The 25153-nt window shown below is 38.0% G+C and overlaps 1 protein-coding gene across 6 annotated transcripts in view; it reads left to right on the top strand.

Annotated features, from left to right (window-relative positions):
• Positions 1-25153, top strand: part of LOC107227835 — an 80743-nt gene that overhangs the window by 25569 nt on the left and 30021 nt on the right. For all 6 annotated transcript variants that reach the window (XM_046732254.1, XM_046732253.1, XM_046732252.1 and 3 more), the window contains 7 exons: positions 11130-11421; positions 16151-16525; positions 18474-18782; positions 19083-19502; positions 20742-21098; positions 21763-22208; positions 24874-25079. In XM_046732254.1, the coding sequence (XP_046588210.1) occupies positions 11130-11421; positions 16151-16525; positions 18474-18782; positions 19083-19502; positions 20742-21098; positions 21763-22208; positions 24874-25079 (2405 nt within the window). The remainder of the gene's footprint in view (positions 1-11129; positions 11422-16150; positions 16526-18473; positions 18783-19082; positions 19503-20741; positions 21099-21762; positions 22209-24873; positions 25080-25153) is intronic.

Below are 25153 nucleotides of genomic sequence, written 5' to 3'. Positions count from 1 at the left end.
GAACGCAAACGAAAAAAGGATAGAGAAAATGAGAGAAAAAAGGTTGAAGGCATGGCTGGGGGAGAGGGGGAGGGATAAGGGGGCGCGATGACTGGACGGTCACGCGGAGGGGATTGGAGGGACTTTCAAGGACGCGACGGTTTTTTCGGCCCAGAGGTTTGAACACTAATTTCAACAGCGACGTATATATACGTATACCTAATACCTACCTACCAACTGCAGCGTACACACATACACAAACGCGTACAGCTAGTTGTAATCATACATACGAGACTTGGTGCAGCGTATGCATCGAGTATACGTCATGGAATACGCAGGGTACATAGAGGACTGTGAGGCGTAAGTTTTGAACGTTTACTCGCGGTGCATGCACGAGTATACAATATACATATATCAAGAGACGCCGAACGTTCAATTATATTTGCGTCAGTAGATATTATTACACTGTCCGTAGATATTCTTCGCATATTGCCGAGTCCAATATTCATTCATATACAGTGCGTGTGTGTCGTCCATGTAAGCGACGTTAAGAATTACGTTCATTTCTCCTTGAACCTACAGAGAGAAGAGTGGAGTCTTCTGTATAGTCATGACCGCGGTTAATACATATAATATACATAGGTATGTGTTTGTGTATGTATTGAAGATATGTAATACTTTTACCAACGAGTCCTCAAGATTACAATGTGTGTGTGTGTACATATATATTTATTTATTCCGCGAGAGGGCTATCGTATTGTTTTGTATACGCTAGAGTAAATTGTTATTTTTATACCGCGCGCTCGAGTCACCTCACCATCGGCCATAGTACGCGTATATATATGTATATATATATATGGGGCATTCTAGAAGATCTCGACCTGGCCATGACTCCTACCGGATCATAGCGAAATCACTGTTCACTATATAAACAATTTTCATGAAATTTGTAGAGTTAATACTTCGGAATCGAAAAATACAAAATTTTAAGCGTGGAGTCGGGTGAATTTTATTAGCGCGTATTTATTGTACCTAATATGCGAAATACGAGGGAATCAATTAAAATAACTAATTTTAATACAACAGGAAAATAAAGAAAAACAAAGATTGGGAGGGAATAATTCTTTATCGGGATTTGATGCATACGATTCTTTGTACAACAAAAGTATGTTACACGGTTTTTTACGAAGCCCGAAATTGACGTTAGGGTCGCGTAATGTCAGATTTATTTGCTACAGCGCATGCGCGCAGTTCTAGGAGTTAAAAGTGGTCCTTTCTGTACTCCGCACATGCGCATTCGCAGACTCATTTGACTGTCATAGAAACTGGTACTTTGTGTACGGAAAACACGCATGGAAAAATGCGTAAAACCTGCTCACGTCATGTAAACTCGATTTTCAGCATTGACGCTGGGTAACTTCTGGAATTGTTTTCCAAGTTCTGAATATCCGCCGGAATTTACGTAGAGTTAGGCTGGGTTGCAATTGTCAACTTCTTTTGTTGCGATAGCGCTAAGCGACATGCGGTGGGTGACTTCTCGTTGTATGCAATAATTATAATATACTTTCCCACATTATCCTTTCCGTCCATATAATGTCGTAAAGATATCTAAAGTATATCGTAACTCTAAAGAATCTGGAATCGATTATACCTCTCGTGTTTTAAAATCCGTCAGGTAATTATATTGTAGTTTCGAGGAAATTGTGGCGTAAAAAGGAAAGGAGAATGTTAATATTGGAAATACCGCCTCACAATCAGTTTTACGATTTCACGTCATTACTGTCATAACATGTGGGATGACTTGACTGTTCGTTGCGAAAAACAAATATTTATCTACTCAATCAATTAAAGACGACATTATTTGTGAATTGAATTCACGCAACATGTATGTTTTTAAGGAAAAAGTATGCATTATACCTATGTACATTTTATATGTGTGTAGAGTGCTGATAATAATTAATTGCCCACGGTCTCTCAATAGAGTTTTCCGCAACAGCGAGGCATATACATATACATATATACCACACTGACCTACGCTACGAGAACTTTATTTTTACCTCGCGGTATATATCTAATTCTCCTATATGTGTATCGCTTTGATGTATGATATGTGTATACGAGGTATGTTAATCTGAGTTAACATGGTTGGTGATAAAACGGATTTGTCGCGATAAGAGCTAGAGCCTAATTATCATACATACAGTTCCGATCGAGATGATGATGACAACGAAGCTCGATAACTGTTGAGAAATGTAATATTTTGGAAGAACTATCCTACATACGATGGAACGGCGCAATTAGACGGCCTGTTGTTAATTAGTAGGGTATGTATTCTGTACCTGGAAGTTAACATAGCGTGTTGACTCAAATCGAAAGTTTTGTCCTTGATACTGATTTCCTCGTACACCGAATCGTGAAACTTGGTTTTCGTGTCAAGCGTCACCTTGTGCATGTGGCAGAAAAATTATTCTTACACCAGATGCAGGAAATTCTGATGCAACTTTTTTTTATTTTCAATACCAAGTATTCTTCAAACGGTTCGGTTGAAGAATTGAGGAAAAAACTGTATAATGGTGAAGTTGAAAAGAGTTTTATACATTGATGGTATTTTTCTTGTCAGTCCAGAATATAAATGAGCATAAGTTTTTTGGAATTCATGTTGAAAGCATTACTTTATATCATCGTAGGTATGTAATACTTTTAAAAGGGTTTTGCTCTCTGTACAGCAATATATCAGCTGTGTCATAACCAAAAAATAATTATAGTGTAAAATAATTTAGTTATCAGCTAGATCAGTCAAATAGAAAGCCTGAGGTAATCACCATGCTGCTCCAATACTAAAATCACGTGCAGATGCGTCATAGTTCAACAAGATTTTGATCTGACATCATCAATTCATCGGGATACTTCATCTATGAGAAAGCTAAAGTGGTGAATGCTGATGTAATTCCAACTAGTGATCATTGCTATTGCTATTTCAATTTGTGGTAAAATACGAAGTGTCTTGCAGAAGTTGTCTTACCACCAATTGTTGATGTGCCAGGCAAATAGAATGGTAGAACCAACCACGTTTCAGTTGTAATTTCACAATGGACTAGTGCAATAATAACAAGAAAAAAACCGCTATTTATGTTTCCACGGCATTTTTTACATTAAATGATATACAATTAAAGAATACTGGTTATAAATATAAAATTGTTGTACCCTAATTGTAAGAGTTTTTGGAATATATTCATCAATATCATCGACATCGTGATAGCGCGACTTTAAACCTTTCGTAGTCGGTCTTACGGAAAAAATTCAATGACAACGATGTTGCAACTCATTAGCAAAATCTTTTTTCTATCCGTGATGCAACAAGCGGACATCGTGACGAAAATAACCCGTTACCGTTCTTCTTCAAAGGACCTGCTCGACAGTTGCAATTCGTTTAGCTTATAAGTGTAGCCAACTGTGTAGATTCTTAGGGTGCGTTCTGAAACTAGCTTGTAGCGCTAAAAACTTCCTAGGACACAAGGAGAGCTACTCACGAACTGAGCAGCGCAAAAGAGATGAAAGATTGTTGACAGTACTGGGTTCTAATTTAGGAACGCACCCTTAATATGCGAGAGATCATGGCTGACTGTCACTTGTCGACCAGTCGATTCTAGGGAATTTGATTTTACCGGTGAAGGTTTGCTTCAGGTTGCGAGCACGCACGTCAGCCAATCAAAATTAAGAAAGTTGAATCAGGCGCGCTACGAGCCAGTCCTTTCAAGAAGAACTCGCGGTATAAATTATAGTACACAGCACCGCTGCAGTAATTCTAATACTACGCATCCTACGTATAACATATCTGATCGAATGACCAAGTCGGGCGTCAAAACAACAATAATCCGTTGTGCGTGCAACATATACCTCAATGTGCATACAGCAATACAAAAGTCGTATCCGTCGCTCTACAAACAGTGTTTTTTTTCGCACATATGTTGCACGGTTTTTACTATGCACACGTAGCTTGGTGTATTATTGTGCACGTACGTTGTGTGTACGCACGTGTAACGTTATAGACGACGCGTTGTAGGTACATACATACGTATAAGATTCTTGTATCTTGCCTATCATGTATGTACATACATACCACAAAGCAGTGTACACACTAACGTATGTACATACATGGGAAAGGCACCGAAAGGCTACGCTCGGCCGATGCTGGGGGTGGTGGGCGGGATTGCAGTAGGCGACGTAAAGAGGGGCGTCGGTCAGTGACCGTTACGTCATCAGCTACCCCATCGGCCGTCGGGAGGCACGGCGCAGGTCGAACCCACGTGTTAAGTTAACCTGTATTATGCGTGCGAATAGGTACGTATATCTGCGACGAACGACGATCAGTTGCAATGCTGCAGGTATAATATTGTATACCTCTGCGTACGGCACATCTTGTACTCGATCGTGCAGACGATTTTCCTTATCTTGTATGTACCTATGACTTAGCCATGCAACGATCGTCGAATCGCATGCCCTGGTTCACCTCATTATCCTTTAGGCCCGCTAGGAACGGTGATAAATTTATTCGATGGTTAGTATAATGTATATTTTCGCAGTCTAACTTGGTGTACAAGTCATTGTAATGTACCTTATTATACGTATTTGACTGTTTCAAATTAGGAAAATATTTTTTGGATATTGATTTTTCATGCACTAAACATTTCTCGGAAGTAACGTGTAGTATACCTTATGTAACTAGAGTATTTATATTGACTTCGTAGAGGATTTTAATACACGTAGCGAGTAGGTTTTTTAGGGGAAATAATTGCTTAGCAGGAAATATTTGGCAAGTAAGCTCATTGGCGAATGTTGGCGCAAAAAAGAATATTGCATTTCGGTGCAATCTTTTAATGTGCCGTAATGTGGATGCATTGGCTGTACAATCAAATTGACAGGATTAAAATGTACAGTTATTGCCATAACAGAGAAGGAAATCTAAAGTAATTAAAAGTCAAATCTATGCGTACAGAAAAATTACGTATCAATTGCAGATCATTTCTTCACATTAGTGGTTGTATGTTGTGGTTATATGCGTATATTATTAATACGCTTCAAATTCTTAACGTTTCGGTAGGAAACTTGGTGAGCATGAAATTCACTCTCACACCAAATATGCACGTTATAGGAGTAAGGTTACGAGATAATGAATCAGTTGTTGAATAAATTTTTTATTCTCCACAGTATATACAATAGACTAGGTATATTATAAGAAACCGAAGGGATATATTTGGTTGGTTGTACTGCTCGATCGATTCTAACATGTGCGGTGCATTGTAGGGCAGCCGATCCTTTGATTATTTTATCCATGTTGCGAGCAGTCGCGTCTCATAGGACGTTGACAATTGGTCGAAAATTGTCATGTTTTATTAATTTTATCGTAACAGAGTCTTGCACTGTGTATTTATTAATTTATTGTATTTGTCATATGCTCAGAGAAACTCCACTAAAAATGCAAGCACAAAAAATACTGGAATTACAATGTTTTGTTTCAAATCGCTTCAAAGTTCGATGTCAGTCTACAATGGGTCGTTTAATTAAGAAGACTATATTCTACACATTCACGAAAACACTACTTTTTTTTTATCAATAAATTGGGGTTGTTCAATATTTAATTTTTCAATATTGCTACGATACTATTTCTTACAAGCAGCAGATGGCAATCCTAAATTGACTACTGAAAAAAAAAAAAAACAATTTGTCTTCTGAACAAAACGAACCATCGTAAAGTCAAATCGAACTTGTCTATTAGATTTTTAAACATTTAGAAGCGATTTTAAATGAAGAATCGTAATCTAAACTATTTTTTTAGCCGCACTGTCTTTTATTTTTATATTTTTAAAAAGATTCTCGCAACTTGTGAATATATGTTATGTTATGAGTGCTCAATGTATACGTAGTATCGATTTGGGGCCAACCAACCTCCAATATTTAAAGTTTCACCTTAGTTAGAATTTTTAAAAAGTGCTGAAACGTATAAACGAAGTAATGTAGGGACGCCTATCTATGAGAAAAACCTGGGAAATCTCTTTATAAATCTTATGCCATAGGTGTCTATATATATATATATAATAGATGGAGAAGTATTTTAAGGCGGTCAGCAGCATTTCAGGTGGAATTATCCGCCCCGAGGGAACCTGCCGTACTGTGAGGGGGAAAAAGGGTGTTTCCGGCAGACGGTTGTAGAGGCCGTTGTTATTTTCGATAATCACGTTCTTGATGGGAGTGTCTCGCGTCCGCCCGTCCGTCGGGTGGCAAATGACTGCGGCGATCGTTGGAGCAGAAAATTATCAAAAATCACGACAGCTAGGCCCCCTTCGTTTATATCTATACGTGGATATTATCATACGCATTCGAATGCATTGCTGCATTGTCGGGAATATGAACATTAAACGTTGCCGAGATGCGAATAGAATTAAATTTTTCATCATTACTGGATTGTCAGCTGTTGATATCGAAAATACATCCACTTCAGCTCAAACTTACTCACAACCATTTTTTTCAAGTTGGAAAACTAACACCATTTATACTGAATGTTTTATAGATACTAGAACATTTTATAGATGTAAGTAGAATACGGATATTGGTATAATAACGTTTGACTTATTTTTGGAATAACAAGAAAATGTGGTACAAGTAACTGTTTTGTCTGATTATGATTGTCAGTAGGACTTTTTCTGCAGGTAATTCCTACGTAAAATTTGTTGCGGGTACATTTTTACGGTGAAATAAGGTCTTATTATTAGTTTATTGTTGATCCAGCGTCAAATTATCGCAACATTCACAAGAAACCATAGCACGAGTAAGTATGTTCAAAAAGAGTAGTAAGACGTATACCTAATTTTCATTTTATCCCCGGAGTTGTATAGCAACAAACAACTATCAAGTTTTTTATACTCGAAAGCTAATATAATATACACCTAAATTTCTTCTTTAATCTGTCGACTTCAAAGTCACTCAATTTCGATGAAAAAAACACGATATTTCAACCCTGCCCCGCGGGCTGCAGATGTTTATACAGAATTTTCCGCTCCCAACTTTTTTATAGGCTCCTATATTTATTCGCGTCAAAAAACTGGGCCTGCCGGATATGGAGTAATGGTTCGTGTTCGCAATTAGGAAGTTTGTCGTATATCAAGATTCTCGGTATGTATGGATATAATAGCAGAAATGCAGCTCGTCTATAACGGTAAAATTAAGATCGTCTAGACACTATATTATATATAGAACATAGAAGTGGAAACGGTGCAGTTTAAGCTTTAAGACGAGGGTTATGAGCTCCCCGTGGACATAACGTAACTCACGTAACTATACAGCCATAAAATAACCAATATGTTATAATACAGCAAGAGTACTGCAATTTTCAGAGAATCTCTGCCCGTTTTCATGTCCTTTCGTAAAGTTAATCATTCAGGCATGCGCATATAGAGAAGTTTCCGAATGCAAAGAAAATATATTATCATATAATCTGGGATCACGAAAATTCGTATACGGAAAGAGATATCTTTCTCCTGATCTCTCCGTATACTCTTTCTCGTTGAATTCTGGAAAACGGTATAATAACTCAAAACGTGCCTAGCGGAATATGCTACGGAAGAAAGTCTTAAAGCAGAAGTACCAAGGCGTTATAGGCGAGCCACCTCCATGTTATACCCGCGCAGGCAAACCCTGTTGAAGGGGATGTAGGGGGGATGACGACGCGGAAAATGAAGGATCGAGTAGTCCGGGGAGGGGGAGACAGGGAATGTAGGGGAAAGAAAATAGTACGTATAAAAGAAGAGGATATAGACATGAAAAAAGTCGGGACGAACCCGGCAAGGGATTTCAGGCGGGCGCTGCCGTGCGGTACATGTACGTATAACGTGTACACGCGAGCATATACCTATCAAAACCCCGGGAAACACCCGGTACACCAAAACGCGACCACCGTCGTTTCTACCGTTCAGAATTAAATCCAAATACGAAAAGAGAAAACCCTTCCCGAGTCGCGGTGATGTGGAATATAAACGCCTGAGTCGAGGAGGGGCGGAAAACCGCGGAACCCAGACGTGGGTCTCCCCTCTTTCAGACTTCAGATCTCGTCCGCCAATGGGAGGGAGACCTCCGGAGAAAACATATCTCGCGCTGACCGGAGTAGCGATTGGTTCGATGCTGCATCCAAAATGGCGGCGTCGCTTCTGCGCGTGCGCAACTCGGTTTGATCAAGACTAGGCTGCGTCGGTCGCGGCGGATATCTGGCGCAGGTGCAGCAGCACAGCGATAGCAGCAACGGCAGCAGCTTCGCTTGCCGAATGTTGAACATAGACGCGACGGAGGGGAAATCGAGGGGTCAACGCAACCGCCTTGCCGGTGGTGGGGGCAGCGGACTAACGTCGACGAAAACGCGGGTATCTTGGCCTGAACTTGTATATTATAGACGTAGACTGATTGTGAGTCTCTCGGTGCGACAGGCGGCAGTAGACACCAGATGGCCACTCGACCCGAAAGATGTGCGACGCTCTGATGCGCTGACGGATATTATTCTATTCGATTTGTACTTTCCCTTCGTTTCACCTGTAGGTCCTGCAGGCTCTGGTGGATCAGGGCCAAGCCATGCCACCAGACCAGGGGTAGTAGCTTTGCTGTTCGTGTTTTCGGCAAGCTTGCTCTCTGTCGATGGAATCTTCTTCAACGTGCACGGATAGAAAATATGTTGCTGAAGTTACAATATCCGTAATATTGTAGAATGTTGTCGTACGAACAACTACTAGACTATTTTCAGTCACACTGTCGTGATTTTAGTGATAAGTACTGATGTATTTGTATCGTGTAGCTACAGCAAGTTCAATTGTCTGATTTACTAAGAAATTTTGTGAATACAGCAATGGTTTTTCTTTTGATATTGCTGTTACATCAGTCCGTTGTAAAATTACAACTAAAATTTTGTAAGTTCTACCATTCGGTTTGCCTGGAAAATCAACGATTGGTGGTAATACAACCTCTGCAAGACAATTCGCAGTTCACCACAAGATGTAGTAAGAATAGCAATGATCAGTAGCTGGAATTACGTCAGCACTCGCCATTTAGCTTTCTCATAGATGAAGTAGCCCGATAAATTGCTGGTTCTTCTTCTTATTTTAACGTTATTTGTACTTTTTTTTCTCCCTGGATAGGTAGAGAATCTCCTGATGACGATCTGACAAGTGGGTTGAATAGAAAATCCTATCGCATATCGTTGATTTCGAATTTCAGTCATTAACCGTCAGTTAGCTAAAATACTATAGTGGCTAGACGAATATCAGTTTGTCATGGTCTGACGCAGCCGCCATTTACCTGCAACCTCTGAACGAACCTTCGCTCACGGCCCTCATGTACCCCATGTATACGTATAGGAGAGAAAATGTCCAGTTATATTAGTGAGAGTTATGCTTGTCACGAAACCGTAACACGTCTGTAGCAAAGTGCCACAAATCCGTAAACTTAAAGCGAGCGAGTAAAATAGTTGAAAATCATACTGCACGTAAACATTGACTCATAACGTATTACGACAGATAGTTGGTCTCATTTATAAAACCTAATTAATCCATGAAAGGCGGTGTAATGAGATTCGACTGACGTTAATGGAGGAATTTAATCTTGAATGTTACACACATTATATTTCGCATAATTATGTCCTCGGATAGAATTATATCCAAGGGGTCACCACTCCGCTGATTGGGGCGTGTTTAACTGACTTCAAAAGATTTCACATTACTTGATGTCACTCAAAGTGAATACTAACGACTTGTTACCTACTTCTTGAACCGCCTCAGGTCAATTAGAGTCATGCAAAATCATTCGGAGTCATGTAAAATAATGTAAAATCATTTGAAGTTTCGAATTCACGTTCGATCGATTGTAATGCCGGGTCACTGCTCAACTTTAACAGCTCACTCTTAGAACATGTAAAGTGTTATTTATGTGTATAATAGGGGCACAGATTTCCGTCTAGGCTGTGCGAATATATTGTCCAGCTTTTCTGGAACGCGCATGTAACTAATTGCTGTTGGTTTGAGGTAGATAATTATTCGTGATGATCCTTTTCACTATTACAACCGTTCGTACGAAAAGATTGATGTACGTATACCGTAAAAACGCGTTGCTTTAGATATGAGTTATTAATTATGAAAGATTTTTCGTACACGCGATGCTTACAAGACGATAAGGCTATCTAGTGGGTAGCAAAGCTGTCGTAAGGAACCAAAATACCATTGGAATTCCCCACACTTTGAATACTTGACTGTTTTTTATTGAAAAAATCTGGCAGAGCGGGGATGGTCGGGGAATAATCAGGGAATTTCATAAATATGATTGGAATTTATTCTCAGCGGAAGTTTGCAAGTATTTAAGCTCGGCATAAATAGTGCCGTAAGTGTTACGTTGATAGGAAAAAAACGTAATTATTACCAATTACCAAAACGTCCTTTTGTTTTATTACGAAAATTACTGCCTGCCATTAGTAAAAAAATTGAAGACGTTAATTATTGGATGATATTAAAAGTACTGTAATTTTTAAAGAACGTGTATCATTATTAAGGGGTAAATCATCGGAACACTGCTATTTTCGAGTTTCAACATCTTGCTTAGTCAGGGAATTTGAGATTCCAAAAAGCGTGTATCAACCCTGTAATACATAATTATAAGTAAAGATAAAAAACTAAAATTTTACATCGATATACACGGCGTGTGCTATTGTTATTTTAAAGATGTACAGTTAGGACGAATAAGTAGTTGAGATTATTACGTGACGAACCGAAAGTTTACAAAGTCTCACGTGACCTAATCTAATTACATATAACAAAAAAAAAGTCCTCTTGATACGGGAAGAAGATTCAAAACACCGTGTTTAATATGTGTATAAACTATCGTTTCACCATCATTGGCGCAAATGACATTGCTGTACATTTTTATAACGGTTTTTCCTCTTTTCCTAACTTTCCATTCAAACTGTGGGTACCGTTCTTCCTTAAAAGGGAGAAACAAGTTATTGAAAGTAGGTAACGAGGATCCTCGCAAACTGTACAGAAGTGTGTAAAGGATGATGTAAATAAAAAAAAAAAAAAAAGAAACACAACCAATGTTAATTTTCTTACTTTTGTCTGATTCAGGCCGACGCAGGAGTACATCAGCATCAAGAGCAGCAGTCCGGTGTCCCCCAGGGCCGGGGGTTCCTACGTTGGTCCCGGGGGTGCGGCGGGTCCCCCAGGAAGCGGAGGCGGTGGAGGCAACCCTGGCGGTGGCTACGTCGCCGTGCCGGGGAATCTCCGCTACGTCAACCCTTACCCTCCACCGTCCTCGACGCCCGTCAACCAGACACCCCCACCCCCACCCCTACCCCAGTCGGGGGCAGCGGCCGCCGCTGCCTATACAAGGGATCCGTACAGAAATGCGGTATCTAGTGTGAGTGACCTTATACACCTTATACCTACATCCGTGCGCCTCGGTGCAAACACGCGTTAAAGGTGGAGCGGTGCACGAGGTATACAAAAACCTCCGCTCGATGATGTTATTCTATTATAATATCAAACTTTTATTTACTTTCGTTGTCAGGTTTCTTCTCCTCTCGTTCCGTTTTACTTTCTTCAATTTCACGCCGTCGTCCACGTTCTATATTTATTATTTACACTCATTAACGACAGTATTGCTGATAACGCGCGGGGAAACTGAAATTTAAGGAATTATTCTGTATCAGTGTGTTTTTATGTAACCTCACCGAGAGTTGTCAGAATTATCGCGACACTGTGCAGCTTACTTGGGAGAATCTAGTATGAAAAGGAGGTTGAAGTTAGGTGAGTTATCGTAACTATACAGTTATAATTTTGATTTTCGGTGAACCGTAATGAAGTAGAAAATATAGTCCTTTTTTTTTTTATAAAACTCAACTTGTTTTACCTAAAGTTTGTAAGATAGTGATTTTTTTGTTCGACATGTCCTTGCGTTAACGTTACTAACTTCAATATTTTGTATAGAAACGGTTTGAAATAACGGCAGTACTGGTTGAAAATTAAATAAATCGTCCGGAAACAAATTGAAATGAAAATTTCGAATGCAAATTATGAATACTCTTTTCGATGGGTAATATAAATTTTTTATAAATCTTAAGTTAATCCGACATTCAACCTATAATACACTATATATGTATGTATAATAGCTGTCATATAGAACATGTATGCATCAAAGTTTTTCTTTTTCCAATTTTCTATTCTTAAAGTTATTGAATAACAAATGAAAGATAAGGAAAATTGTGCAGTGATAAAATTGTAAACGCTACACGATGCGTCGCAGTGTTTATTTTCGAACACACGAGTAAAGCAGCAGTAAATGAATGAGAAAAGGATGCGAAATGCAATAAGAAAAAACAGTGTATATCTATCTACTGCAAAGTCCCGATAAAGTGTCGTTACGTTACGGAGTAATGTTACGTCCTGTTTTACTTGTGGGTATAATGCGTGCATACGATATGAACGACCGTAAAACGTGTTACGTGCGGTTGAAATGATTTACCTACGCGATTCGGTATATCGTATACTTACGTACGTTAAAATAACTTGGACTCGTATCAGACGACCTTGAGTCGTTCTCCTTCTTCGTATACAATCGCTTCGATTATTCTTCGCCAACACGTTTCACGGAAGTTCATTAAAGATTAAATGTGCTAGTCTTTCATCGGTGCCTGACGCAAACGAATCTCGCTTATTCCTATCAGACGATATTCATGTACAGGGTGGCCACCCGTCTGGAAAATCGGGAAATGTCAGGGAATTTTGTATGTCAGGGAATAGTCAGGGAAATGTCAGGGAATTTTTTGGTTGGTCAGGGACTTTTTATAGAACTCACGGATTTCAAAAGCTTTGTCCACAAAATTGAGATGCTATCAACGCATCGTCACAATTTTTCTTCTCTTCTTATTGACGATTATAAGCTTAGTTGTTGATTGTCACAGGAATTCAGTAGTACGAGCAGACATCGGTTCGATTTATCTATGGCCGTCACTGCGTGTGGAGACGCAAGTTCACCGACGCCTAATAGTCTAGAAAAAACGAAGCCTCAGGTTTTTGGCAATAACTCAAAAAGTAAAAGCGCTAGCGAAAATTTTAAAAAGATTCTTAAAGAGGAAGAAATTTCCAATAAAAAAGTACAAGCACCCGGAATTCTAACTTCAGTATTAGTAATTTTAATTTAACGCTGAACACAGGGCTGTGCGCAACTGTTACGGCATAGACGCGCCGCGTCTAGACAGTACACCGCATAAAATAATTGTTTTGCTGTATTAAATATCAATTTAAAAATTTGGATAAATTGTGGCGTATTCTTAACGCTTGAAAGAAAAATGTCCCGTTGGAAAAAAATTTTTAAGTTTATTTTTCAAAAAGTTACACATTCGTTAATTAGTCATAATTCTTCGAACCTCGATTTTCATTGCAAACAGCATAAATGTTCAAATAATAGCTCTAAAAATATTTCGCTTCTTGGAGCCCCTTCTTAAATATATACTTAACAAGACCAAGCAAATGGAAATTTTCATTTTTTGTCAACTTTCAAAAATCATAATGAACGGAATGAACAACTTTTAAAAACTTTTATAACTTTAATATATTTGGCCATACTTTACCTAGGTTACTATAGTTTTTAGTGATTTCTGCACAAATTGTGCTTCAAAATGTTAGGGAAAAATAATGATTTTAGTCAGGGAAAACCGGGAAATGTCAGAGAATTCCGTGACCGGAATTGAGTGGCCACCCTGATGTAGATAGAATTTCATTCAATTTAACCTATTTTCGGACAGTCAATATTTCTGATTTTATTACAACTTCTTCAATATATAGTACTAGTACTTCGAAGTACAATCACACGTATTTTTTGCACGATATCAGTCACCGTTCCAAAGTTACAAGCCGTTAAGCTTCAAAGTTTTAACCACATTAGAAGACCTGAAAAGATTACAGAAAATGCTACAATCATTTTAAGATCTTGCAAAAAGTGGGGTATCTTCATTGGTTTAAAAGTTATGAATTATTCATCACTGTTACGACTCGTTTTATTGTTCATTTTTCGGGACGCCCGAAACAATCAAAAAGAAATTAATACATGGTTTTTGACAAAATTTCACTATACGGATATACATATGCGACGATACATTACTATACGTATAGCGTGAAAAACAGCATACTGTATTATGACTCCGAATGCCGAGGGTTAGACACAATATGCGCCTAAGGCTGGGAAGATTTTGTCCGTGACAGACAGCTAACACCAAAAATAACCGGATGAGTCTGACCTGGGTGGAATAAGTTTTGCTCAATGCTCGGTGCATTTGATGTCTTATCGTCTTCAAGTCAATTTACTGACTGCAGCAAATTGTTCTCTACCGTATAGTTGGAGATGATAATAAATTATCGGCAGAACATTCGTGTGATTGCAATAAAGTGCATTGAGTTTTCTGTCGTTCACTCGCGGACGTTTTCGAGATTAACGCTCTACTCAACTATTACTGGAATTCGTTCGATATATCGGCATTTTCACAGTCTCGTAACAAATAATACACTTGTGATCATGGTCCTATATACGATGGCACGCTTTTATTAGATTATAAGATTGCAGCCTTATATGTATGTGATGAGAGGTTCCTGTTTGTTTTATAACTTATTTATTTCTATAGCGGAAGTGTAAGAGGATTGCACGACAAAACTCTCCTATGAATTCTTTACAAACATAACCAATCGCGTGAGGTTAGACATTGTTAGTTGTTGAGCAGTTGGATTGCAAGGGCCGAGTGGGCGAGTGAAAGTTGTCCTCACCCACTGCGCGCCCACTTTGCTTGCACCTGGTTCACGCGGAACACGAATTCAAGTTCTTCTATTTGTCATTATAATATTACGCCTACGGTATTATACGTTTTTTTTTTCACCATGCAGCATTCCGTTCAGAATTTTTATCGCTTATAGCAGAGCTACGTCGTGTGAAAAATTTTCATGCATACATGTGTATTTTGGAATATTTACAGATTCATGTGTTGAATATAAAATTGCAAAATCGAATTGCCAATTTTTACTCTAATGCACGGATATAGTGATTATACATATCGAGAGGAAACTGTGAAACTTGTCAAGCCAAGTAACTGATTGCGCATGCGCAAAATGATTGAACTCTATTGGTCGACGAGATTGTACCGCGGCAATATTTCCGTCTCTAAAACAGGGGAGCCAACATACTTGAAACGGTGCATGAGTTGCCAAACTTTCCCTTATCAAGTGGCGAATTGTAATTGTGTTACAATAATTCGTAGCAGTCATCATTCAGTTGACAATTAAAGTTTTTAAAAAAATGCTCAATATCTACGTACTCTCGATCAGCCGCATTTGACAGTTGGAGCTAATTGAGTTGGCCAGCGTGTGTAAAAACATGACAAAGCTCGCGCATGCGCAGTTGGAACTCAATGTGCTAAGTATCACAGTTTCCTCTTGTTATATATTGTACACATACATAGCATTCGCATGCTACAGTCGGTGTAATTCTATCTTCGTAAACTTGAATTTGATATTGAGATAAAAAGATTATTTCCTATAAAATCCTAATAAAATAATAGTTCTTGAATGAATCCAAATATTAAAGTCCGCATTGGTTTGGTCGATATCTAGCATTATTCCAATAACATGGGCAAACCTGGAAAACTTAGGGAATTTCTTACAACCGGGAAAAGTCAGGGAAAAGTCAGGGAATTTCGAAAATAAGACTGGAATTTTAAGTTTCTTGAAGAAATAAACTCGTTCTTATACGTACATTACTTGATATCAAACCTCCTTTCGTTTTTTTCTTACTGAAAATTGCTGGCTGTTGTTTGTAAGTTAGTAGTCGGACAGTAAATTAATTACTAGGTAATAGTGAAGGTATTAGTATTAATAAGCAAAAAAATTGTCATTAATCAGCGGCATATTTCTTGAAAGGTTACTGAAAAGAATCCTATTTTCAGGCTGGAACACCTGGAAAAGTCAGGGAATTTCGGGTTCCAAAAAGCGTACGAACCCTGCATTAGCATCGGTTACACCCTATATCATTTTTTCCTATTAGCGTTTCCTCACCAATTCTTCTATTATGTTACGCTAATTAATTTTTCAATACTCGATTCTAGGTGAACGAGAGGGTGGCAATAAGTGTAAGCAGCAGTCCGGTATCTCAGATCGGGGTCGGTCTTGGAGGTCCTGAGTACATGGCTAGCACCCGCCCCCGGATATCCCTACTTCCACCATCTTCTGTCGCACCTTCGCCGGCGTCCGCTGCTCAGGAGTATCACGGGACTCCGTCCAGGATATCGCGGGGTCTGATGCAAATGCAGATAGACCAATACTGTCCGAGACCTGTAGACATTAACGCTCTTCAGGATGCACCCGCCTTCAAGAAGATCCGGTTAAGTCAGCCTCAGTCCTCAATTCAAGGCCAAAACTCTGATGTCTGCATCAAGCAGGAGCACATACAGCTCCAACAACCGCTTAGGGTAGACACTAGGGTGGGTTATTATGCTGACCATAAATGATTATGGAAAAATATGGGGAATTTGCATGAACTGGCATTTTCAAATTCCACTATCTATACAAGAAAGGCCGTTTGAATTAGAATTACTTCCGTAGACGAATGTTGATATCAATTTTGCTTTTCGAAAATATTCATGATAAAAAATAAAAATTTTTTACAGATATATAAAGACTGCTAGCCCTGGGTTATTTTTCGTAATGGTTTGCCGGGCTTGGCCGCGTTTGGAGGTAATTCGACAGTCCTGCACTTGCAGACTTGTCTTATGGGATCCCAATATATCGAGTCAGCCTAGCAGAATACTACAACCCCCCCTCCGCTGTTTAACATCCCTTATTTGTACACTAGAGTCCATACGGCTAGCGGTCTTTTATTATTATTTTATAGTTTTTATGTTTTCGTTTGTTGGAAAGAATATGGTGAATTTTTATTTTTCGGAATTCAAAAAAAAAAAAAAAAAAATTATGAAAAAGAATCGAGATTAAGGTGAGATAAATTCGCCATAAATAAATCACAATTTTTCTAATCTGCCGAATGGCAGATAGGGGCGCTTTCTGGTTGATGTTTTACATTGTCAAATCTTGTTTGAATGAAGGCTGATTTTTTGATTCTATCTTCTATACGAAATAATGACTTTCAAAAAGATTCGTTGCAACGTTATGATTATTCAATTCAAAGTTTGTACTGAATAAGAAATCGAACTTCATGCAAGGTTCCTATTATACTTTTATACCCCTCTCGACTAAATGGAAACTTTTCCATTCCCTGTGTTTCAATTGTGTCATCCCCACTCCAGGCTTTGTTGTGTCTCTGCAGAGTCAAAGAGGACTAAGATTTAGGAACGTACTTTCGCTTGTTTACGTTTTGAGCATGTACGACTGAGGATGAGTGTATACAGTCAGCTCTATTCAATAAAGTCATACTCATAAGAATGTGGTAGCAGTGTACGCACAGGACACTTGCAACTGATTTCCAGTAAAATAATATAAACATCATTTAAAGGTCTCTCCTCTTAGCAGGATCTAAAAGTGTATTTGATGTGCCATAGGACAATGTATGGTTATTTAAATGGTCAAAACACTGGCCTGTTTATAGAAAAATAATTTTATGAATATTGTTTTACGGTTCCAAGCTTAAGATGAGCACAGCAGTTCTGACGTTATATATGTTTTTTTAAATCCTCAACCCCTCATTACGCCAGACAGTGGAGCTGCGATGTGTATATGGTTGCTAAAATTAACTTTTGATGAAGCCTACAGCATGCTTCTTTGTCCAGAAATGAATTCTCTCACCCCAATATCAACAGCAGATTTTTCGCTTCCTTTAATTATGAAGCATAAATCATGCCTTTTCTAATTTTGATTCTTACCAGCAGATGAGTGACACTAGAATGTTTGTTTACTTATGATTTTATTAATATCTCAAGGTAATGGGTTTGTACTTTGAGGAACACATAGACTGTACATTGATTCAAGGAATTAATTAATTTTTTACCGACACAATTAATTACTGTTTCTACATTTTGATGTCGGTCTCTTGTGGAATTAGTAAAACGTCGATGAGTTAAGGAGGGCAAGTTAAGACGAGGCAGAAACAATATGAGCGAGTCTGACTATAATCAATAAGTTGTACACACACTCTACCATTTATTCTTAAGGTCTTCATTTTTCCACCTCTCTACTCTTCAGTTCAACTCTTGCGAAAAATTCTCAAGTTCTTAGTGTTCCGTTTGAATTTTCACGCAGATCCAGAAATACTTGTGAAGTGTTATAAACCATTTTTAGCCATTACCATGGCACCTAGATGTCTTATAGCTTATTTTCGTGAAATTGTAAATAACGTACTGCATAGAGATAATTTTCTTCGTTTTTGTTTCTCTTGGTTTTTCCTTCTTTTTTTGGTTCTACATGAAAATTTTGTCTTAGAAGCAGCCGACGGCAGGTGCATACACTCCACAAACAGAGGCAATTTCACCAACGTTGCCAGAGCCTGGAACGCAGGAAGATGCGCAGTTCAGGACTACAAAAGATGATTTGCTACAACAGATCGCTAAAGTAGATAGGGAGATCGCGAAGGCTGAATCCCAAATCAGTAAGTTGAAGAAGAAACAGCAAGAGCTTGAAGAGGCAGCAAACAAACCACTTGAAGCTCCTGGCATGAAGCGGCCAGTTGAGGAACAGTCGCAACAACCCAAACATCAATCTCTGGCCCAAAAGATATATGCGGAGAACAGGGTAGGCTTGTATTCCACCAACAACAGATAAACTGTAGAAATTCATAAGTTGTACGTTTTGTGTCTTATCTTTCAAAGGCATAAAAACTGTAAGAAATGAAAATTATGTAAGTAAAGTATACAGAGTCAATAGATGATCTTTTAGATTCTTTGAAATGATTTCACGTTTTTTACGTTCAAAAAGAAAAGGAACTATTCTTCATCATCGAGACAATTCACAGAATCTTAGCTTGTCAAATTGTAGGCCTGGTAACACATAAGTAACCCATCTAAATAACCATTGTAACAATTTTATTTCCAGAAAAAAGCCCAAGGAGCCCACCGGCTTCTGGATACATTGGGTCCAAGGGTTGAACTGCCTCTGTATAACCAACCCTCAGATACGCCGGTGTATCAGGAAAATAGGAGTAGGCATCAGGCGTGTATGAGAGCCAGACTAGTAGCGAGGTTGAGAAGGGAGCATGTCGAACGTGCTTCGTTGCATCGGCAACAGTCTCACACCTACGCTACTTTAGTCCAAGAATGGCATCGTAAGGTTGATCGTTTAGAAAGTACTCAAAAGAAGAAGACTAAGGAAAGTAAGAACCGTGAGTTTTTCGAAAAGGTCTTTCCTGAATTACGCAAGCAAAGAGAAGATAAGGAGCGATTTAATCGTGTAGGAGCTCGGATCAAAAGTGAAGCGGATCTTGAAGAGATTCTAGATGGCTTACAGGAGCAGGAGGTACACAGATATTCAATCATTCTTTTCAAATTCAATTTATAACATTGAGTCAGTGTTATGTTAGGGTGGCACGCGTCACAAAAACTTGGAAAATGGGGAAATGTCAGGGGATTTCGTTTGGTATAGGTAACTCAGACAAATGCCTGAAACTTTTCTGTAAGTCAGGACATTTTTGCAAGTACTCACAATATTTCTTGAAAACCCCGCAAAATGTGATGTTCATTCCTTCAATTTTCCAACTAATTCTAATAATTCCAACAAGCTGTTCATAAGTTTTGTTGATTCTTGTTGTGCTCGATCGATCACCAATACTTATTTGTTCATAGACAATAACACGATATTAATAAAAGTGTGAATGTGTATGCGCAAAACAGAAATCTCATATTTATAAGTACGGTTGTTTCCTATTCATAAACTATTTGTGAGTTTTACATTTTTAATGATACAAAAAATGCGTTGTAAAATGTGATATTCCGTAGCTATACGTCGGAGAGAGAAGGTAAATTCAGTCACGAAAACAGGGAGAAGTCAGGAAATATTTGCAGCTAAATTAAGTGTCCACTCTGTAACTGTTGTTACGAAATTTCTAGTAACCAAAATTCTCAGGTCATTCAGCTAATTATTGAACATGGTTCAAGTCACTGCATTTCTGGCGTCTCATAGTTTTTCAATGTACAGGTAATTTAGATCATTTTTATTCTTAAAGAATACATGAATAAATCAATCGTAACTCAAAAGACAATTGCAACTTCATGGTAACGAGTATTGCTGGCCATGTAGATATGTCAAAATCCTGTAGGGCTGGTAACTGGTAAGAGTCGTTTGATATTGATCTTTCGTAAAGTTTACTTACTCAGTGCCGCTTAAAGAGTTCTACTCATAGCTGACGAGCTCTGGCTTGTGTCTGAGCGGCTGTGGCATTTCATCAGAAAACTAATGTTACCGATATCAGTGGTTTCACTCACCAAAAATATTTTAAATACTTCCTAAAATGCTGACTCAAGTGAAACATAGACAAATCTAGACGGAATCTGAGTCAATTGTCAAAATTGTATACAACATTACGGCATTTCACGTCGGAAAATATGAAATGCTGGAAATCACAAACTTTTTACTGGATCGATTTTTCTAATTCTCCTGTTGAGAAAATAATGACAGCTATGAATCAGGATTTAAGACCCTTTACTATTTCAATACATGTATGTATGTACATTACAAGCAATGTGTTGTGTTTTTCAGATGGAAGACAAGAAGATGCGTTCGTATGCTGTGATACCTCCATTGTTATTGGATACAAAGCAGAGGCGAATTGCCTTCCAGAATCGGAACGGTCTTCTTCAACCTGAAGAACTGGAAGCTTTGCATAATGAACGGCGTCTAATCAACGTCTGGAGTCCAATGGAGCACGAACTTTTTAAAGAAAAATACTTACAGCATCCTAAAAACTTTGGAGCGATAGCTCAATCCCTTGAACATAAATCCGTACCAGATTGTGTTCTGCATTATTATCTCACTAAAAAGACAGAGAACTACAAACAGTTATTACGAAAGTCTAGACAACGCACGCGCAGCTCTCGAAATAATCCTAACAATAAGGTGTGTATTGGTTGTATCCCGTAATTACGTAGGGAAATAGTAAATTCAGCGCGGTCACTATTCCGGAAAAATCTGTAAAACCGGGAAATATCAACAGATTTCGTAGAGGTCAGGAAATTTGAGCAAATACTTATAGTTGTTCTACGAACTTCGGCAAAACATGGCCTTCAGTGCTATATTTTAACTTTTCAACTAGTATGACTAATAATTTCAATTAGCTGTTCCGCATTTATTTTTTTTATTTTTTCCGTATTGGAATCAGTCGCTTATTAGTACTTTTTCTCTGATTTAGATGATGATGATATTAACGATAGCGTAAATATATATGCTTCAGGCAACGATTTCATATATACTGGTACTTATGACTTGTTGCTTTCTATTATTAAACTGGATATTCAATTGTAACACTTTGAAAATGTAGAGAAATTATAGGTGAATATCATTGATCGTTAAAAACAAGACATGGACAAAGCGTAATTTCAATAATGGAAACCAGGAAAAATCAGAGATTTTTCAAATCCAAAATAAGTGACTGCCTTGTTATTTTGGTAGAGAAAAAAGTAACGAAATGAACACGATTCGATGCAACGTTCAACTAAATGTACTTTAAACGTAGTTCTGTTGGGAAAAGTGGTATAAAACCGTTTCGTCGTTTGTGTTTCAGGTAAATAATAGCAACTCGGGAATTGGGTCGATAGATATTCTCCCTCCTGGTGTTACGACGAGGCTTCAGCGGGAGCAACAGCAAAAGACGCAGGAGAATCCTCAGAGCAACGCCACAACGAATACGACGAATACAACTGCGACAGTGGCAATGACAACGGCATCTGCGCCGTCTGGTACGGCCGTTGCTACCGTTGCCAGTACTGTCACATCTTCGAGTACATCAAGTTCGAATACACTTACAGACGCGTGTATAACGACCACAACAATTACGCTTACCACAACTGCCACAACTAGCGTCACGACTATTCCAACAACGAGTAGTACGAAGGACGCTAAAGATGCAAATAAAGAAAACAAGGACAGTAAAGAAGGCCTTATCAAAGACATCAAAGAGGAATCGCACTCTAGTTCCGAAACAGCTTCGGGAAAGGATGCAAAACCCATGTAAGTTGAATATTAATGCTCTTCTTCACTGTTGGGTTTAGGAAAATGGAGCATCCGAGACTTTTATCCGTTTAAATAAAATCATGGTTACAATGTAGGAACATCTTTGTGACGAAATATGGTAACAACATATACCTACGGGGAATCTCTGTTGAAAGGGCAACCTCTAAGCCATTTTTACATGAGTGAAGCGTAGCAGACACATGCTGCGAACAAAAACTTGACCATGTGTTGGCGCTAGCAATGTGCGCGTGGCTTGGAGATTGCCCTTTAACTAGACATTCCCTGTATGTATGGGGCACTTTCCATCAGTCAGCCACTTTGTTTCACACCCTCTTGGATGGCGTTCATGATAGGCCGCATTTTAGTACTACTGGAGAGGAGTTCATGTGATATTTTCATGAATTTTTAAATGAATTCTTTTGGGAAATGATTTTGTCTTTATAAACTATATAGCTTGGATCGAGTAGTCCGGCAAAAAAGTTGTTGGTACAAAAAAAAAAATATTTCCACCAGATTTTATACTATAATAGGTTCCATATTTTTCTCCATTTTGCAAATGTTATTTTGAACAGAAAAAAATTGAAATGAATTATTTCCACTCAGTCGGACATTACCTCCTGATATCATTCCTAAATATAATCTACAGGAATGCTTAACAGACCTATAGAAATATCGGCATAGTGGTCATCAGCTATTTTGTAGTTTCAACATTTCTTGCTCGAAAGTCTCAGCACAAATTTTCATTGAATCGGCCTATGCATTATTATATTGTTATTACTGAAACGATTTGAAAAAAAAAGGAATTACATTTAAAGTGATGCAATTGGTTGATCTAATGCAATTTCATGCCGAGACGGTTAGAAAAAAAATCGGTTGCATTTTATTTCTGTTCAGAACAGCCTGTGCAATAAGAATAAAAACAATCAACTTATTTGCATTACAAAGTTCACGGAGAAACAACATTTTTTTGTATTTACGACTTATTTGCCAGACTTGCCTGATCGCAGTAACAAGAATGAATGTAGTAGGATTGATTTCAAAATATAAAAAACTCTATGAAAACTACTTTCAAGTAGTATCGAAATGTGAGTAATTATGAGCAATATCCAAAAGGGTCGGAAAAAAGTGGTTTAACCAATATAGAATACCTCGTATAAAATTTTTACATCGGCCCGGAAGTTAGCGTGCAATTGATTCGAATTTCAAACTCGTCACCAGTCATAGGACGATTCTTTTTCATGTTAATATTTGTATAACGATACGAAATCAGTTTGCACAAAAACTACAGTCAAATTTATCTTGAATACAATGTATAACATAAATTTTATCTTAAAAATTGCGAATTTAGTTTGTAAAATTATCTGGTATGTGGGTGTTCACACATTTACTTGTAAGATTCGCTCCTCATAAGGGATAGTTACGTGGGAGGGTTAAGCTTTCTTAAAACTTGGAATGATGTTTGAACTGAGTGGATTTATTAAAAAAATTTGTTCACTTGCATGACTTTCGTAAATGATGTTAATCTATTAAATTTCCCGTCAAATTACTTGATTAATGTTTTACTTTCTGTATCAATTTTTTTTTATTTAATACCGTTGTGCTCGTGGATTATTCTTAAAATTGTTTATGATTTGTATGTTTTTTTTGTACAAATTTATAACGGCAATTTTGAATATTGATTTTTAACGTTGCCTTTCAAATTTTATTTTATAAACGAATGATAAAACGTTCGATATTGTACCTGTGAGAGGGGATACCATTATGATTTAAATAGAAGCGTAGATTGGTTGATTGATTAGGCCATGATCACTTGGCGGAAGTTATGTGGTGACCAAACAAACCCACCCCTAAATCTCCTGCGGGAACCCCTTTCAAATATTCGTTTAGTGATTACAACGCAGGAAATTGAATGTTCGAAAATCTTCCATATTAAATGTGAAAGTCAGTTTAATACTCTGATGAATATGAGGCACTCCTTCCCAAACGAACAAATTAAAACTTAAATTTCACGGATTTTGACAGTTCTTACATGTCTTGCAGATAATCTTTAATCCTGGATAAATCTGTTTGTTGTTATTTTTTTTTGTTTTACTTTTTTTGCAACTTATGAGAGTTGGAGTAGTACCGTACCGACAAAACAATCGGACAAATTTCCTGCTGTGATAATTGTTAAACATCGCACAAGTAAATGAAAATATCTTGGGTCGAATTCTGGTACGAAGTATGGTATATGTGAAAATCATACTCAAGTTTTAAATGGTCCTTTTGTCACAGACTGTCCTTATCTTTAAATGAAAATTAGTTTGCTAATTCTGGTCAAAGTTTACATTTCTGAGCACTCTATATAACCGAATTGAACAATTCCAGAGTGGAGGCATTAGCGAATTGTAATGCTAATCAATTCGTAACTGGCTACTCGGTAGGATATTGACGTTTGCGCAGATGGTTGCACGATATCCATCATCTTAATTAAGTGAACTCCGTCGATTTCATTCCGATTACGTTGAGAATTTACATTACTTTTTACAATTTCATCGATTCGAGATTGTTTATTTTTTTGGTCCTCATTAAATTGAAACATTTCCCTTGCTATTGACTAATGCATATATTTTTCATATATAATATGCTAACTTGTTTTATAACAAATAATTTTTGGTTACAGAGTAGACAGCAAGACGGTGTTGTCGACGTCAATAAATGTCAGTACACCGGGTATTCTGTCTTTGCAAACCGATGGAAAAGATAAAAAAAAAGCTGGCAACGGAAATGGCGGAAATGTCAGCAGGACAAAGGATAAGAAAAAGGAGAATCATGCGACGCCTATGGAAACCAGCGATGAAGAGGCGCCCCATCCGATGGAGATTATTGGTAAGTGACGAACACGCAGTAAAGCGAATTTTGGTATTGTCTTTCAACATGTTTGATAAGAGGTTTTACTGGGT

This window comes from Neodiprion lecontei, chromosome 2 (assembly GCF_021901455.1).
Source record: "Neodiprion lecontei isolate iyNeoLeco1 chromosome 2, iyNeoLeco1.1, whole genome shotgun sequence".
NCBI lineage: Eukaryota > Metazoa > Arthropoda > Insecta > Hymenoptera > Diprionidae > Neodiprion > Neodiprion lecontei.
Note: the sequence above shows the minus strand (reverse complement) of the source record. Positions and strands in the feature narration are given on the sequence as shown.